This window comes from Orbicella faveolata, unplaced genomic scaffold (assembly GCF_042242905.1).
Source record: "Orbicella faveolata isolate gen_17 unplaced genomic scaffold, um_ofav_v1 contig_3, whole genome shotgun sequence".
NCBI lineage: Eukaryota > Metazoa > Cnidaria > Anthozoa > Scleractinia > Merulinidae > Orbicella > Orbicella faveolata.
In genome coordinates, this window is record NW_028301558.1 from 10,780,324 (window position 1) to 10,799,514 (window position 19,191).

Here is a 19,191-nt window from a genome sequence, read left to right on the forward strand (position 1 = left end):
CTTCTAAGTTGCGAGTCGTCACTCATTTCAGTCATTTTCATTTTTCTTTCTTTTTTTCTTTCTTTGTTTAACGTTTTTGTTTTGCTTTTTATTTTCTGAGCTGATACCAGTTTATTTTTGTTTTATTTAAGTTTTGAAAAATTAATTTTGCATATTTTTCTCATAATCATTATAATTATTCAATGTTCCGGGATGTTCCGGAATGTTCCATGTTCCTGCTTTTATCGACGGCCTCGCCATTTACCAATTTATGATGCCGAATTTACTAAATATGCAAAAGCCGTGGCAAAGTCATGGAACTTGGGGAGAGTACCGCCAACCCTTGTTCCCAGTCTCTTGGCTCACATCGCTCTTACGTCGACAGGAGGAGAGTGAGGTACGGACGGGGGTTTTCAACTTGTACTTGAGTTTTGGAAGTCTGAACAGTAACCGTATATTGTAATATACGTTTAGTTAATGGATATTCTAGTTGCCAAAACTCTAGCACGTTGTAAAAGATGCAATTACCATGAGTACATCTGTGAAGGCGAACCAGCATGTTTTCTAGCTTCACGCTCTGAATGAGCGTGAAATAAGTTGTGATGGATCCATTTCGTGCGAGGCTACTGTCCGTTTCAAATGGAATAACTGATCGGGAACTTGGCCAGTTAAAGTTTGTCTGCAAGCAACATATTCCTGTGGGTGTTCTGGAGAAGATTGTTCGTCCGTTGGACTTATTCGATGAGCTTGAAAACCGGAACTTGTTGGGCCATGATAATACGGTATTTTTGGCGGAACTGTTGACCGAGATTGATCGTTTGGAGTTGAAAGAGGAATTGTTTGGTGTTCGCGGTAAGTAAGGTCTATTGATTTCAGGCAATGTTTCGTCTGTAGAATTGCCGCCAAGTTAGAGATATAAATTGATCATAAGAGCTGTAGGCATAGAGTTAATTAGACGCAAACATCATATCCTGTGTTAAGCTTGTAGCTAAATAATTATTGTAGTTAGAACATCACAGATCATAATATGCTGTTGTTGACCCTCTGGGTGTCAAATAAATTATTGAAGATCATATATCATGATTGAGTGATATCAGATTCAGCCGGTATAGTCTTTTCACTTTGCTAGCCTGGGAAATATAAGATCACCTCTTGTAATAAAAAATAGTGGGGTTAGTCACCTGTTGCCTTAATGGGTGACTTGTATCAAGTCACTTGCAAGTTCACTTGTAACATCAAGGGCCTATCAAGCATACTCAGCTGTAAACAGGCATTATGGGTTATTGCCCAAAATATGACAGTCCTGTAGATGTTAAGTCAGAAGTGTCAGTGTTGTATGGTACTGTTACTGAGAGCGACTAACTTTTGCCTTTGAGCGACTGGAAAAACACACCTTTTTTAAAATAATTTTAAGTATTGGGCACCCAGGATTTCAGGGTTCGGTAGTTTTTCAGAGACTACAGCCTTGTTACTGATGAGACAGATAATGCACTGAAAAGGTTGATTACATGGCTAATAATATATATGCAAACATTTCACCATGCTCACTGGCTGTGAGCACATCAGTATATCCCAAACAGTGCAAAAAGTTGAAATTGATTAAATTGAAAAATATTTGTGTAAAATTTTGTATGAATGTTATTAACAAGTAATCAATTTTGTTTTAATTTCTTGTGCAATTTGGAATAAATAATCACTCATAAATTTTTTAAATACTTTAAACTGCTCTTGCCTCATGTAAATTTTTTGTAGGCTATGAAATATTTTTTTATGCTTATTTATTTCAACTCGCAGTTGAATTCATTTGATTTCCTATATAAGTTTCATCACATGCTAGAATTTCAGCTCAGGTAGGGGGCAGGGCCGGGGGAGGAGGTGGGGGGGATATTTTATTTCAGATTCTACAACAGTTCTCTTGAACTGAACTTGGAGATTACATGCAGGAAGTTTCAGTCCCAAATGGACTTTCAGCCTGGGCTGAAATGGATGACACTCATCGCATAATATTGCACTGAATATACTATGACTGCTTTGCCAGAGTTTAAGCATACTGGCCAATAACATAGCAATAATCAACAGTCCTTGGTGTCTTCATTGATGTATTATTAAAACACCTGTGAAAGTTTGAGAGAATTAGTAAATTGAAAACACTGCATAAACATACCTACTGTACAACTTGTATTTGTACAGCAATTTTGGTCGTTAAAAGTTCTACTCCTATTTCAGAAATGAGAACTGCAATATGTAAGAAAGAAGTTATAGAATCTTTAAGTTGACAAAGAGATAGAAAACATAACAGTTGTTTATATCTAATACGTATATTGCTGTTACAACACAATGAAGTACACAATGCAGTTTCCATCAATAATTAAAATAATATTGGTGTTTTTATTTTATTTTTAGTGCGTAGCAAATCAACTGATGCAGTACTCAGCCACATGCAAGATTCACTTCGTGATCATTATCAAAATGTCATTGGTTGGATTCAGCCAATCACATGGAATGATTCATTTCAGATTCACATAGAACATATTTTTACAAATTTGGAAATTGTTTCACTGGTTTCCCAGGGTACAAGATGCATTCAGAAGCCACTGGATTCCTACCACGATATATTTTCCAGCCGTCCAGGATGTTCCAAGCCAAGAAGAATCCTTGTCGAGGGTGAGGCGGGTGTAGGAAAGAGCACATTTCTGTGTAAAATTGCTTACGACTGGTCAACCAGCAATAGCAAGTTGCTAAACTACACAATTGTGATTCTTCTTGAGCTGAAACAAATGAAGGGAGGTTTTAAGGATGCTATCTTGCAGCAGCTGTTTCCCACTGATTTTCCCATCCCACTGACACAACTTCTCAGTCACCTTGCAAGCCATCAGGAGAATGTGCTTTTCCTTCTTGATGGTTTTGATGAAGCAAACTCTTCTTGCCTGAAGCACCTCCAAGATATCCTGAGTGGAAGGATTTTTCGGAATTCATGCGTGGTTCTCACCTCACGGCCAGGTAAAACTGCACACATACAAAGAATGATGGACACACGACTGGTAATTACAGGATTCACCACAGAAAACATCCGAAGTTTTGTGTTCAAGTACTTCCAAGACGATGCTGACACTGCTGAGGTCCTGTTGTCAGAAATGGAAACAAACCCTGTTATCGAGGATATTGCAAAGGTCCCCTTAACAGCCATGCTGATCTGTGCTTTGTGGGAGGATTCGCCAGATGCAACCTTTGAAGCCCTGTCCACACTAACAACTCTTTTCAATGAACTAATTTTACTTATGGTGAAGCGCCACTTTGCCAAGAATTCTGAAGACGGTTGTTCTGCAGATGAGGAGTTTGCTAGCTTGGAAGATATCCCCAAGGATCTTTACAATGATCTGCTCATTCTTGGAGAGATTGCACTGAATGGCTTACTGAATGATAACCTCCTGTTTGATGTCCAAGCATTGGAAAAGAAGTTTTCCAGCAAAGTGCTTTTTGAGCTTGGATTGCTCTCTCAGGAGAAAAGCACTTCCAGGTTGAAGCCAGTGCGAAAGTGCTGTTTTATCCATAAGTCTTTTCAGGAGTATGCAGCAGCATTGTGGCTCAGTAATGAGATCAATTCTTCCATGAATGATCCGTCAAAATTGAAGGATGTCTCTGCACTAACCTTGAAGTGTGTCAAGAAAGCCTCTGATACTATGCTGCTCAATTTTGTGTCTGGGCTTGTTGGCGACAATTTTGAGTTTGTGTTTGTACCCTTGTTGGAAAGTCTCAAGGAAAGTGTCATTGCTTCAGACATCGGTGAAGCAAATGACTTCCTTGAAATGTTTGTTCTTGCTTTGTTTGAATCCCATCAGGGTCACCTTGCAGGTAAATTAGGGGCGACTCTTCTTGATGGAATCCTGAAGTTGTCTGGTCGAGACGTTAGTCCATATGGTGTCAGGGCCATGACGTACTTCATGCAAAACAATCCTGACCTCAAGTCGTTTGTTCTGGAACACAGTCAGTTGGAGAGGCAAACAGCAGCTTTTTTTGCAAACTCTCTTTCGCAAATGCCTTCCCTACGAGAACTTTGCCTATATCAGAACATTGTAGGTGATGGGGCTGTAGAAGCATTCAGCGGGAATTTGTCCAGCAGTCTTCCTTTGGAGAAGTTTGTGTTCAGTGGAAATGCCTCGAGGAGAGATATCGGCGATGACTTTGCATCAATTATGAAGTCCTGCCCAAATCTTCGCCATTTGGATTTGAGCTACAGCGGTCTTGGAGATGAAGATATGAAGGCTGTGATAGATGCTCTGAAATTTGTTCCTCACTTGAGATTATTGAATCTAAGTGGTTGCAAATTAGCCCAGAACAGCATGACATACTTGTCTGAGAAATTGTCCTGTGCACATGAGCTGGTCAGCTTGAGTCTCGAAAACAACAGTGACATTGGAGCTGAAGGTGTCAAAGCATTGGCCGAGGGGTTACACAAGGTTCCATGGCTGGAAAGTCTGTCACTCCGTGATGTAAATCGGAATACAGACAGCACCAGAGACACCTCTAAAGTCATTTACACCAGCCTCGGGCAAGCGTTTGCTCACTGTCCAAGACTAACAAGGTTAGATCTGTCTGCAAACCTGTTACATCAAGGGACATTCATTGCAGATTCCATCAAGAATGCCCCAAAGCTCACTTGTCTGGACTTATCTGGAAATGCCTTTCAAGATGATGGTGTAGAAAGTCTGGCGAAAGTTCTTCCTTCTTTGCAAATGCTCTCAGAGCTTTTCCTCGACAGAAATCACATCACATGCCATGGATTAGTATGTCTTTGCAAAAGTTTAAAACTCTCACCAAAGCTACGAAAACTGTCTCTAAAGTCAAATTTGATTTCTGATGTTGGAATTGAAGCTTTAGCAAGTGTTTTCCCCAGCCTTTGCCAGTTGTGTGACCTGTACCTTGGCTACAATAGCATCACGGAAGCAGGAGTAAATGCTCTTTGTCTCTCATCGGAGTCTCTTGGTAATCTTCAGTGCCTTGATCTTAAAGCCAACCTGATCAGTGAGGAAGGCATGGCTGCCTTAACTGAGCAGTTAGCGTCATTGCCTAAACTGAGGCAGTTATACCTCTGGAGTCCTGTGACAGAATCTCCTCAAGGACAAGCAGCAGAAACTGCCAAACCTGTGGAGTTTTTCAGCCCCACAAGAATTTATTCACCAGGTACTGGCAAATAATAGGTAGTCAGAGTGCTTATTCTTAATTTCTCTCATGATATCAAATTCTTGTCATGTTTGTTGACATTATCAGGAATCCATATTCGCAGTTGTCCGGTTGTCTATGATGACTGAAAATAAGAGGGACAACCAAAACAACAACTCTACCAGAAAAAAAAACAACATTTCTTAAATAATTATTTTCTTACGAGGTCCCTGCATTCTGACCACTTGTCATCCATTTGGAACTTTTAGAAAACAGAGAAAGATTTGCAGTTTTCTTTTGTGATGAAATCATCATTTTGGTCTGCCATCTTGGATGATGTGATATTCTCCATGAATGAAATCATTGTGGGCTCAATTTTCATTTTGTCAACTGCTGATGCTCTGTATTGCATCTGAATCGGCGAAAATGGTGCGATAACATCAGCTGTTTTGATCAGGATATGGTGTTAAGTAATAATGTTAACACTTCGGAAAACAAGCCAAATACAGTACGAGCAGGAAGAGCAAAGGCATTCCTTCCAGTCTTCATAGCAGTTGAAGAGGCCCTGGTTTTCATTTTTACCTGAATTTTCTGTGTGCGCTGACAGCCGCAACTATGTACATGATGTACTGCAGTGTGTGTACTAGGAGACTGGTCACGTGAAATTAACAGAAAAGAAAACTTTCCAGTTACATGCTGTTCTGTTGCAATTCTTCCCTATTGAGTGGGCAAGTAAAATTTTGCCAGGGCAAGAATGTCATCTGGCATACTTGTGCGGCTGACGACTTGGAGGAAAAAAAACGATATGGATCCCTGTGTTATAATGCTTGCACTACATGACTTTAGCTTCTTTATTTGTTACATAATAAGATACACCCATTTTATGTAGGTTCTCATTGGCTGAAAGCATTCTTAGTTTACATTAAGTTGATTACAGCATAAAAGGAACTTTGATAAAGTGTTAAAATTTTCCTCCTAATATTTGTGTGTTGTATTTATTTAATTTTCAGGCTACCGGTATACAGAATCACAAGCACATAGTCTTTCACGTGGTTTTGCTGAAGACAAACACCACAGCAAATGTTATGTCTCCCTGAAACAAGAAACCTTTAAGCTGCTTATGACAAGCGCCCATTCCCACACTTCATTGGAGGGGATTTAGTAAGTGCGCTTCATTTTTAATCTCACTCTCCCACATTGACTATAGAGTTGCTTATTCACTCCGATGCGAGAAGAGGGATTGTAAGTCTCGATCTCGGGACTATACATTCAAGTGATTCAGGAATGAAGTTATTAATATTAATTACATAGATATAGAGGAAGGTAATGCACTGGAATATTTTGCTTCATGTTGAGAGTTTTATGTATTATTTTCCCAGGGACTCTCACATTTGTCCTAAGAATCTTGTTTTATATAGGAGTCTGAATATCATGTTTTCCCTGGGGGTACAAATAGTCATGTTCAAGGTCTCTGCACTGTAGCCCCCATCTCCACTTCCCTCGGTCATGTGCACAATAGTCCTGATTTTAAAAATTCATAAAAAAAATCATTAGTTTTGCTCTACATATATTATTACATTATATTATTACAAACATTAAATCTGGCCGAAAAGTGTTAGTTTAGGGAGTTATTTCCTAGGCCACCTCCTATGACTTTAGGTCAAGTCCTGTTGATTTGGTTAAGAAATATTCTCTCATAGTTTTCCCTTTCTATGAGTCTCCTCTCAAGTGAAAGATTTAATGGCAGTGGTGGATCCAGACCTAGATTTGCCACTGAAGGAATGAAATCAAATGAATAAAGAAAGTCTTCCTTCTGACAGGTGCTCTGAATGCCAATTTATTGTGCAGTTGGAATGATTGTGTAGGTGCCCAATTTCAGCACTCCTGTTGCAACTTGTACGTTATTTGGAGAGCTGTCAATGGGCACTTCTGCTAATCTAAATCAGTTATTATGTGTTTTTATAAATATGTTTTTTCTTGCTGTTTCCTTTATGTTAGTAAAATAGAATTGAATCTGAGTATTCAAAAAGGCTCGCATAGACTTACTAATGTTAAATTTGCTTGTTGATATGAGAAATATTAGCACTTATTTCAAGTCACATCATACAAGTTACAGAGTAATCATGTTTGCTCTAATTTATTTCAAGCTGCATGTACCTTTGATATCTTGAGTGCCGTATGGCCTCCTTATCCTGGGAGGGGGATTCCCTCATAGAAACCATTATACTGTTGAACAACTTACTCATCTGTGACATTTCTGGACAAGATTTCCAGACAACTGTTACTATATTTTATGTACAGTGTAATAAAAAAATTGAATTAAAACCATTAGTCAATGACTAGCACGTAACAATTAATCTTTTTTTTTTTTTTGGCTAAATCCCTTTGAAGGTACCAAAAAATATTGATAATTTAACGGCAGTTGTTTTAGTTTAACAACCGAAGTGGTGCTAACCAACAATTTTTGCCCCCTTCAAGGTATGAGGAGCATCCCTGTTTCTATAGGGAGTCCCTCTGGGCTGGGCTCCTTGTGCCCCATTTACATGCTTGCTAGTTAACTCAGCACTTGTGTCTGTTTGTCATTCAGCCTCAGTCAAACAGCCATTCCCAAAGGAACTGATCCGCAAGATTACCCTCGCCTTCGTTTGATAGGACAGTACAGGAAGTAACAAGTGGGATGTCATTTGAAGTGATATGTTGTAACAAGTATGTGTCCTGCATGGTATCGCCATGGAATTATTGCAATTCAAGCCTGCAAAGTTATTTGTCAGGCATCGTAGTTGTTAAGCAATCTGGCATTGCGTGCATCTGCATGTAGCCAGCTGATTTGACAGTTTTGGAACTTGTTTGATATAATTTATTTTGAATTGGATCTTTGAGTACTTACACAAAGAGATTTCCATAAAATGAAATTAAGGTAATAATAATTAAGCTATTCAGATAATTTAGGTTTAGTGACATACAACCTGTGTTATTTCCTCTAATAACTGTCTTATTTTGACAGCAGCCCTAGAGCAATTAAGCTTTACCGTACTTCATACAAACATACATGAATTGGTAACATGTTTTCAAGGAAAAGTGTTAAATAGACAGTGGGCACAGTGATCTGATATATTAATATATCTATGCATTACAATTCTTACATGGCACTAAGGCTTTGGGAACTAAACAAATCAATCCGGAGACGAGCGCACCAACCATGAGGCCACTTTGTCTCAGTGCCATGTTAGAGTTTAATTATTTGTAAATATATGGAGAGTCATCTGTTCCAAAAATACAAATTGCTAGTCGTTAAACCTCAATCGTTAGTGGTAGCAACAAATCGTAAGTCGAAAATACTTCAGTTGTTGTTCTGCAATGGTTAATCGTTAGGCAAAACACTGATCACTAGTGTTGTTGCAGAAAACACAGTTTGAAGACTCCAATTGATAGTGCCAATAAAACATCAATCTTTAGTGTTCTAAGGCCAATTATTGGTGCTAAACATCAATCATAGTTGTAAGCATCAATTGATAGCATTAAAAGTAACTCATTTGACTGTTATTATGCAGCATTATTATATGGCTGTGTCTCACAAGGACTGGGAACTACCGAATTCACGAATTTGATTGGCTGAAATCGATATTGACTGCGGTCTAGATTTTCCCATCTAGACCGAAATCTAGACCGGTTTCATTTTGCGTTTAAAAAGTAGCAAACTGAAATACAAAAATGTTGACCATTTTCTTTTATTTTCTTCTCAATCATTTATGGAAGTGCCAAAAAGCCTGATGACAAAAAAAATGTAGAGAGGACGAGCAAATTTCGGCAGGTTTAAGTTAAGCTCATCGCCGTTCGCAAGCAAAATGTCAGCTAGTACAAACCAGTTACATTAAGCGAATTAAAGTTTTCTTCTTTGCCACATAATAAACATCTTATTAACCGAGCTAGGTCGGTCTGTCTGTTAGAATCTTGACCTCGGTCGTGTGTACAGACCTCACTGCGTTCGGTCTGTACTCACGACCTCGGTCAAGACTCTCCCATACAGACCTCCTGCTTGGTTAATAAGAGCTAAATCATTACTGTTGACATCAAACAAATTAGTGCTAAACATCAATTTCTGGAGTTTAAAGAGTGCATATCTTGATTTTGGAAAATCCAGAAAGGAGGGGGGACCATATGAAAAATCACACCTGTGGGATGGAATGGATATTTTCTGGAACTGCACATTACTTTCCTCCAATCAGAGGAATCCTTATATAGCCACATTTACTGAACAAGGTAGCAAACAAAATGATAAGTTTAGAACTCTCAGAAGAACTGCAATTCTTCCTGGAAGCATTAGATTCTATTTTGCAGCTATGTGCCGTAAAAAGAGAATTTAGGATGGTAGTTTTGTTTTGCATGTGGTGAACAGATCTGGATGTATGGTATGGTCTTGCCAGTTCATTGAAATTCATTTTTCAAACTCATTAATAATTCAGCAACTTAAAACAAAGAAAATCACAACCGTGAAGGAGGTTTGGATACCTGGTCGTAATTGGCATAGATTTTGACGATTTTTCTTCTCCGTTTACTCCTTAGTTTTTGTTTCGATTGACGAGATAGATCAAACACTCGAGACCGTGCTTCATCGGCTATCCGAACACCTCGAATTTCGTCAAAAATACTCCTCTGCGCGTCGTATTTTCAGCTCTCCTCTCGGTGTTTGGATAATCCCGATGAAACACTCCCGGGGGAGGGGTACTCCCTTATATGAGCTATATAGGTATGTGCGGCCCCAAAGGGTAGGGTTTTTCAGCCGTTTTGGTCATAAATAGGGTATCGAGTTTAGCCTATTTTGGCCATTTTGGTCATAAATAGGGTATGGTTTTTGCACTCTAGCCTTGATATGGGTATGTTTTTAAGAAGAAGCTACTTTTTCATCATAATCAAATTAACAAAAGCCCTTCACAAATTATGTTTACGGTAATTTAACATTGGTCTGAACTAGGGAACTTATTATAACGCAGGTCTGAAACAGGGTTTTAATTTAATGGTTAGGTCATAAATAGGGTATTGAATATTTGGTTAGGTCATAAATAAGGTGGGGAATATTTCAGATTTTGGTCATAAATAGGGTAAGGGTTTTGAGAAGCGGACCGCACACCCCCACCCAACTTTTCTGGGAATATCCCTCCCCCCCCCCCCCGGGGAAACACTGCCTCTCGTGTTTGATATATTACGTGAAAGGGCTTCTAAAGTTGGCCCAGGCAGACTCCAAGCTTCTAAGTGAAAGAGTTTATGTTTCAATTGATGTAATAGAGAGCAGATTACGAGGAGAAATACCCAAGCCACTAGTCTATTGCCAGTGATTCTTTTGTCGTTTGAAATACACAGGAAATCAGTAATAGCCTTTTGAAAGCTGGTAGATTCACGACTAGTAATTGATATTTAGCGCTATCAATCGGAGTCTTTATACAACAGCGTTTGTCGGGGTGCTTGGTGCAGCAACACGATTATTGACCATTTCAGGACGGCAACTGAAGCTTGCGTGTATTTTGTTGCCGGAACTAACAATTGACAGAATTGAGGTTTAATTCTAACGATTTGTATTTTTGGTACATATGGCTCCCCATAGAAATTGGCCCACGAATTTGTGCCAAGTTAGTTAATGTATTCCAAAAAGGTGTGCAGAAAGTCCACCAGTGATTCATGTTGTAGACTTCAAGGCTTTCGATTTGAAATGTACACTACAGTACACGAAATTGAATACACTGTAAATGTGAATTTATACTTGATTGACTTATTGATTAATGAAACCATTGATTGACGACACACTAAATGATTGATTGGCTGTTTGAGCCAATCATTTACCAACGAGAGCTGTCAATTAGCAAATTACTCGTTGCCTTTGATATTGCATGGAAAATACGTAATAAGTATTAACGAGACCACCTGTTGGATCAGGATTTAGCTTTTAGATTTATGCAAGATTTTAGTTTTACGAAAGAACAATTTTTTTCTAGGTGGCATTGACAAAGAAAATATTGAATTATTGGAGAATATTTTAAAGATATACCGCCAATTTCTCACAACAAGCTTTACAAGCAATGTTTTCCAATTAGTAAAGAGCATATCATTAAGGTATTTCGCTTAAGGAATTAAGGATTTATAGCTTAATTAATATGCTTTTGTAGATTCCGCAGTGAACGCTTCCACAACGCGTTTAGGGTATTTTTCAATTGAGTGTCGTAAGACCAAAACTTAAGTAAACACTTTGGGCAATTACAATTTACGTAGACCATCCAGTGAACCAATCAAATTTCGAAGCAAATTATGCGTGTTTCCGACGCAAAGCGCGGGAAAACGTGTGCGAGCGAGTCACGATTGGTTTGGGTTTTAGTTCTGATTGGATGGCAAATTGACGCGCGTTTTTTTTAAGGCAATCGCTTAGCGTGGTATTGCAAAACTAAAGCAAATATGTAGTTACTGTTGACGCTCAAGTGAAAATCTGTAGAGTTTACATGTAAGTAGTTAACACAGATACACTCGTGCTTTTAGAATCGAAGAAGATAAGAGTGTTAGTGAGATACATGTATATTTTTCAATTTAATTTATTATAGTAAAGACTACTCCTGTATGTTGCTTTTATTTCATTTGGTACACAGTGAATTAATTTGTTTCTTGAATTTCCTGTCTCATGTTTGTATTTAAGACAAAGAGATGCCAGCGAAAGAAATTGTTAGAGCTCAGTGAAAGCATTCCAATTTACTGTGTCGTTCCAAAATTTTCTAGGCGTGAAGCTAAGATGTACATTGTTGTTTCGTGTGTTGTATCGTATATCTTTACTAGTCTTGACGTAATTTGGTGTGTCAACTGAAAAAATTCCGAATACAAAAGACTAGTAAAATTGTACTGGGATACTCATACAGAAATATTTAGATCTTACTGTACATTTTAGGGATCTCACTGGACACTTTAGGGTGTACAATTGCAGTTATTTTTGCGAGATTAAACAGTATTTTGACGAGCCCGTTGGGCGAGTCAATAGAAATGACACGCAAAAGTGGACAATGGGCAACGAAACCACTCGCTATAGTGTTAGATACGAGATTTTTTTGACCAACATAGTTCTTTCCAGAACTGTATTCTGCGTTGGGCGCACTCAGAAGAAATAAATAGAATACAAAAAACCTGTTTAACTGATCCTTTTAGTGTCGTGATTCGTACTCTTCGATATCACCTAAAGGCATGGCTCCTTCTCCTTCGTACGTCTCGTATTTCTCTCTGTCCAGTCATCGCATGCACGCATGCGCGCGAATGCAACTGCAGAGGAAAAGAGATGGTGGTGAGATCGGACTGAACCCGAAGTTTTTGTGATCAAGTTGCGAAGCAAGCAGCGCACGAACAGGTACCCTACAGCTAATGGCGTATGCAAAGCAAACATTCGATGGGTGAAGAGAGACCTATACCACACCAGGGTGCCTGTTAAACTCAGCCCCGGGGGTATACTCCCTTATATTGGCTATATGTATGTGTGGCCCCAAAGGGTATGGTTTTTCAGCCGTTTTGGTCATAAATAGGGTATGGTTTTAGCATTAGTCTTGAATTGGATATGTTTTTTTACAAGAAGCTACTTTTTCATCATTATCAATAAGACCGTCGACAAAAGTCCTTCATAAATTAAGTTTAGGGCAACTGTACCAGCCGCAACGGTCATAAATAGGGTGTCGAATTTTTTTGCTAGGTCATAAATAGGGTAACAAAAATCGCAGATTTTGGTCATAAATAGACCCTTTTCATAAATGGCTGCCAATTATAAATTCTTTTGTAAGTATTAAAATTAGCCTAACTAACCTCGTTCTTGAGTTGATAATTCGAAAGAATTTTTACTCCCAAACGAGTTTAGTGAGGCTAATTTAAGTACATACAAAAGAGTTTTAAATTGGCAGCCATTTATGAAAAGGGTCTATGGGGTAAAGGTTTTGGGAAATGGACCGCACAACCCCACCCAACTTTTCTGGAATTTCCCCCCTTCCCCGCCCCCCCCCCCCCCCGCCGGAACTCAGCTCGTTCGTCCATCCTAAGGTTGATTTCGTCCTTTGTCCTGTGGCTCGCAGGAAAGCTACTAGGCTACTAGGCTACTAGGGGACTGATCGCGCCAGGACAAGCTTATCGAGGATTCTCAGTTCCCGCGCTTTTTTTTTACTACTTTATTGTGTTTTATTTCTTCATTTAAAAATAAGGTGTAGTGAAAGGAAGGTGGAAAAGGCAAAATACAGATCGAGGACAACATACTTTCTTTTGACTGGCTTCACTTGTAGACGGCTGCAAGAGCGCTACAGGCAATTTGTTGTACATGTAATCCGTCGCAGAAGATTAGAAACAACACTGGGTAACGTTTTATCATATTTATTTAGCGATCCATGTAACTAGCATTTGTCCATGTAATAAGTAATTAAATTAAATTGCTGATCGATCATTTATATGTCTCCATAGAAGCTCTCAGTACAGGAGGCTTGTCACTCCTCAGATTCTTCTCGCGAGCTGAACGTCCCGTGTGACAATTGTACCCTGAATCGATCTGTAAAAACAGCGATTCTTCAGACTCGCGACTTCCTCACTGCCTGCTTTGATTGGCCGACCCTCAGTTCATTCTTGCGCCATAGAAATACAGAGGACAACCTACCTGCAGACTACTTTACACCCGTGGCTACCCTGCTGTAAAAGCCCTAGGCGTTTCTTTATTCTCAGTTCAAATAAAAATGATTTCCTTCAACGATTACAGTCAGAATAGAACCTGAAATTACATAAAAGCTAAACTTTTATCTCATTTGTAAAAGGCATAATAATCAATACAACTATGATACTTTATTCAGTTTAAAATAATTGGGAGCTAGACTGAATTCAACCGTTTTCATTCAGGTTCGTATTAAAAAATTTAAAAGATCACTTAGCCTTGTTGCAGTCATTTAAGTAAAGTATTAGGTTGCTTTCGACAACGTCCATCCGAATTTTTCATGTGAAGTAATATGAGCATGTTAGCTTATGTTGTTTCAGTTATAACAACTGCAAGGGATACAGACTGTCCACAGCCCTCTATTTTCTCGTACGTTTTTATTCGATCGTTGAACGCGCGGATAGAATCGCGAGAGAACCGGACGCCAGCACAAAACGCTTGGCTCACCTCCCCGCCTCGTCCCCGCGTGCTTCGCGCTTGTTTCACTCGCTTTTCCTTTCGCGTGTGTTGAAAAATAGAGGTTGTGAACAGTCTTCAAGAGATAGTATAGGCCCAAACACGCTCACTCTAACAGAAGTCCACTACCGTCCTCACAGTTCATTTTGATTAGAGTCTTGACGTTGTGACCAAAAATGTATTACACTGGAATCCCGATTGCCCGTTTACTCGATTTTTTCAAATGGCCAGCTAACTCGAATTAAACGTCGTTTACCCCCCCTCCCCCTCAGTCGAACACTGTCGTTTTACCACCTAACGAACCACAGGTTCAGAAAATCGGGATATTCCGCTCTATACAGTGTCCTGATTTCGCTCAAAAGTCTCGTGCGTTTAACCTCTCTTTGTCAGTTTTCGAAGGAAGTAACAGTTTGATTTTTGCTTGCGTAACGCAGCAAGGAAACTAAAAAGAAGAAAAAACAAAACACTAAAGTGCTACAAGGTTCGACACAGTTTAAACGCAATCCCGAGGGAAGGCCTGGTTCCACATTACTCACAAGCGCTCCGACACTTTGGAACCTGCCTACCTGAACTAAAAGTCAATGACGGAGCACAAGCAAGACGCTGCGTGATACTAGATCATGTGTGTCGCCAACATACGACTTGTGGTATTGTAAGTTTATCACAGTTTTCAGTATTGTGCCAGATTAAGGTGGCCGAACACAGTTTTCAAGAGCCTCTGCCTAATTCACCATTACTTTAAAGCTATTTATGCTTTGGCGCCCGTTTTTTGCAAGAGTCAAGGTTAACCACAGAAGGGTTTATTCTCACATTTTGGCTAAGGTGAGTGCTGTTGCCATGGCAGCGGGGCTGGTTAAAAACAAGGCTTAAAAAATGGTTTTTGTTTATTTAAAAAAAATTCAGACGTTAGATTTTTTTCATCATTTGCCCACTATGAATTGACATTAAATCTCTTCTGTCAACACTGTTCTAATAAAATTTTGACATAGGCGACTTTCGTAATTCGCCGTAAATCGTTTTCACTGCATGTTCTGTATTATTAAAAATTCCCTATGTCAAAATTCAGATTTTTTGCGATAGATCATTCAAGTGTTTCTGAATTATTTTTTTTGCCAAATTTCTTGAAATTCTATCGACTGGATCGTTAGAAATCGGCAAGTTTCTGCAAAAGCAATCGGTCTCAATTTTTCGAGCAACTGCGCATGCGCTGCATTTAACTGGGTTCTTTCGGTAACAAAGAAAAAGCTGAGAATTGCTGGGTTCTTTGCGTCTTTACCTTTTCTAACATAGCTTTGTAATAAAAGACTAAAGGCATCAATACACTGCGTTCAATAATGGAGAAAAATAGCGCATATAGTGCGGGTGTTGAGTGAATAAAATGATCGCTCTATTGAAGGCATGTTTGTTTTTCAATCCTTGTGCGCGCGCTGAATTGCATCAGCAAAAGCGCGCGCGAAAACTGTGTTCGGCCACCTTAATCAAGGACATCTTCTGATGTCTTAATCTTTAGTGTCATGCGAGTAACTTCTACGTATCGGTCAAACAGATCCATCGGAAACTGATGACTCCCCACATCGAATGCAACCAGGCGATTGCCATACTCATTAATTATTCTCTCTACGTTTCGCAACTCAAGATTTATGCGGAATCCATCATTGCCACTCTTTTGGGTGACCACTGTAAATGCACCCGTTGAGTCGGAACCTTGCTCTAGCATAAGAATCACGTCTTCACCATCAACACCAGAAGGGTCCAGAAAGTACTTATCGCTAATCATAACGTAATCTGTGCCGCCCTTCATGTCAATCGTGTAATCTGTGGAATCTGGATCCTGGTCGGTTGGCCATTTCAATAGTAATAAATCTTCTCTGTTACCGTCGTCGTAAGTAACAGTCCGCGGAGATTGACCAATGTTTAAATTCCTTCTTTCGCCATTGAATTGCCAAGGACTAAGATGACCGTGATCCAGTGGGATGGGGTTGTCATCGTTGATAAAGATGTTGCCATTGGTTGTTGTATTCCACAAGGAGACTTCTATTCTAGGTATGTAAGTATACTGACCCCTTGTACTAAAGATTTTCAGTTTTTTGTAGGAAAGAACAATATTGTTTGGCGGAATTTTAGAAGCATCCGAAGTTTTTAAGTTAATTTTTAGAGACTGCTTGCTTTGGTCAGTGATCTCAAATTTTGTACTCCATGGCTTGCCGAGATCAAATTCATCAAAATCAAACTCGTATACATTACTTCCGGATGTTTGAAAAACTTTGAAAAGGTTTTGATGTAGAATAACGTGATCATCGAATGGCGAACCGACAAACTGGGTGACAAAGAACACTTTACCAAGAGTGTGAGTTCTTCTATCTTCTCCGTGGAAGTATTTCAAGACTTCATGTTTTGTGTCAAAGAAGATTCCTTTGATGTCATCGCGGTCTCTCGACATTCCTTTAAATGACAGAATGTTCCATCCGTGCCATTCCATATCGGCAATCAATGAATTTTCATAATCTTGATGGAACTCTCCTATCATGCCATTTATGTTCAAGCAATCACTTCCGAATCCGGTTCGTATGTTTATTTTGTCACGTTTACGGAGCTTCTTGTAATCACTTATACTAATCACATCATTTTGGGGCGTCTGTTCTTGATCAGCATCCGATCCAAGGCTCAAAAAAGTATTGATATTAATGCCGTTCAATTCCTCCTCCGATATAAATTCTGAATTGATGAAAACGTGAACACCACCGTAGGTAGTGTCCCTTTTATACTTCCCATAAAAATCAAAACCAATGAAGCCAGTTGTTTTACCCCAGCCTGTGGAACTTGATGCAAGAGGCATCTTTGGACTCACTATGCCACGGTATTTGCCAATGCATACGTAAGTCTTATTTCGCATCTCTTCCTTCGCCTCTGATAACATATATCTGGTAAAGTGGCCCTTGAATCCGCGGTGGTACATAGAATTCTGGTATGGTACTTTTCCGCGATAGTATTGATTCATGTAAGAATCAAGCAGTTGCAACTCTCCCGACTCAACTTCTGTCATAGAAGCCGCCTGGTTGTTGACATAAACATCACTGTATGGTGAGCCAACATTCTCCAAAAACTCCATTCGCTTGTCGATTTGGCTCACACAAGCGTCTCTAAGGTTTCTAAGCTCTCTTAGTCTTGCTCTATATGCCTCAACTGCGGCTTTATCGTAGGGTGGCCCTACGAACAGTTCTATTAAGGTTGCAGCAATTCCCAGAATTGCGCCAGCTATAGCTCCAACTGGTCCAAGCACAGCCGATCCTGTAGCTACCGCAGCGAAAAAGGTGCCAATTCCTACCACTCCGGCAAGGATACTCAGCGAGGCGGCAGCGATGCCAGCGTCATTTCCATCCCTGATGGCGATGTCAAGTCCCCAAATATTGAGACCTATAGTTATGGTATCAGTGAGTGGCCCAAGCACATCGAATACTGAAGCTTTACCGAACCACTTGGTAACCTTAGTAAAAGCTTTTTTAACCTTACTCACACGAGAAAACTTTGCTACGTCATCGTTGAGGGTATTTTTTAAGGTTTCTTTGGCAGTTCTAATAGTTTGTTTGTTCATGCCCTGAGTTGCACTTTTGCTTATTTCGCTTTTTAGAATCCTGTTGTAGTATGCAATAGCTTCTCTGGTGGCTGCGAATTCGGTCTTGGTTGTGATGTACGTCACAATTTCTTCGGTGATGGGTAAAATGGCGCCCCCTCCAACATCAAGGAGACTGAGGGTCAGTGCTGTTTGAACAAGAGATTCTGTCGCCTCTTCCAACTTTTCTTGCTCTAGCAACGATAACGCGGCGACAGTACTGGACCGGGAATAAGTTCCAATGGCGGTAGAGGGTACCAATGCTGCCTTTGAGAGCTTGGAGGCTAAGGAACCAGAGGCAGCTGGGAAGGAACAAATGAATCCAAGTAGCAGGATGGCGAGAGAACATGCCATTGTTTTCCGGCCTCTCCTTTCCTAGAAAACCTAGATATTCCCGCTCAATCTGGAGTAAAACCTATGATTATTCGATGTGTGGTGTGCAACTGAAACAAATCTTTTACTCTCGAAGATTTTCATCTATCTCAGGTGACAGATGACTTCATCCAACATTCTCTCATTGGAGTTTGGTCAAGCGCTGAGGTAATGGATTTTTCCCATAGTTTTTCTATTGTAGCAAGGCTAGTTTTCCTGAAACATTAATTAGTGGTAGAGACTTTGTCGGGTAATGTCACTCCCCGCGTATTGAAAACATCAGGAGTCTGCAGGTGGGAAGTTTGGCTTTCGAAAATGACACTAAAAAATGTTAAAAAAGCAAGGTCGACAAGTACAGAAGAAACTACGATAACAGATGGGGCATCAGTAAAGTATATCGTTTAATGATGAAGCGAATTATGTGCAAAAATGTGCAAAATTTTTCTACACGTCCATAAATGGCAATATCGATCTTCGGTTATTCTCATTGTTAATCGGTCAGTGTACCTTTCACATATCTTCCTTTTTCATAAGCTCCTATCAAAACGAGTTAAAATATTTTGATAGGCGTCAATTGGATAGAGTCGTGGTCTTCAATACATTTCTCATTCTGAGGCAGAACGTTCCACATGAAATTACCGACGACACGTCCGTGGTAATTGTTTCGACCTATTTTAAAGACTGAAGGTTTTGTACTACTTTATATGACGATCTATGACTGTAGAAAGTGAATTTCGCAATTGATTTACCAAATAGTCATACAAATCACACATCGATTAAACACATTTTTTTAACTGTTGAAATGATCTTTAAGAAATACGTTACACTACTCCACTTAGAGACACTGGCATGTACACAGCTTCACAACCTTTAAACACCTCAGTTGGTAAAACGCGGCACTGGTATCGCAGGG

At 39.6% G+C, this 19,191-nt stretch overlaps 2 protein-coding genes across 2 annotated transcripts; one reads left to right on the plus strand and one right to left on the minus strand.

Moving 5' to 3' along the window:
- Nucleotides 1-41: 41 nt before the first annotated feature.
- LOC110065906 (NLR family CARD domain-containing protein 4-like) lies at nt 42-12,306 on the plus strand. Its single transcript, XM_020773086.2, has 4 exons — nt 42-831; nt 2,383-5,160; nt 6,150-6,300; nt 7,727-12,306. Exons 1-4 carry the CDS (start codon nt 582-584, stop codon nt 7,806-7,808), a joined length of 3,261 nt encoding a protein of 1,086 aa, XP_020628745.2. The 5' UTR covers nt 42-581; the 3' UTR covers nt 7,809-12,306.
- A 1,190-nt stretch (nt 12,307-13,496) lies between these two features.
- LOC110065922 (uncharacterized) lies at nt 13,497-18,335 on the minus strand. The gene has a single exon (XM_020773109.2). The coding sequence runs from the start codon at nt 18,258-18,260 to the stop codon at nt 15,771-15,773; it is 2,490 nt and encodes an 829-aa protein (XP_020628768.2). The 5' UTR covers nt 18,261-18,335; the 3' UTR covers nt 13,497-15,770.
- Between the last annotated feature and the right edge of the window lie 856 nt (nt 18,336-19,191).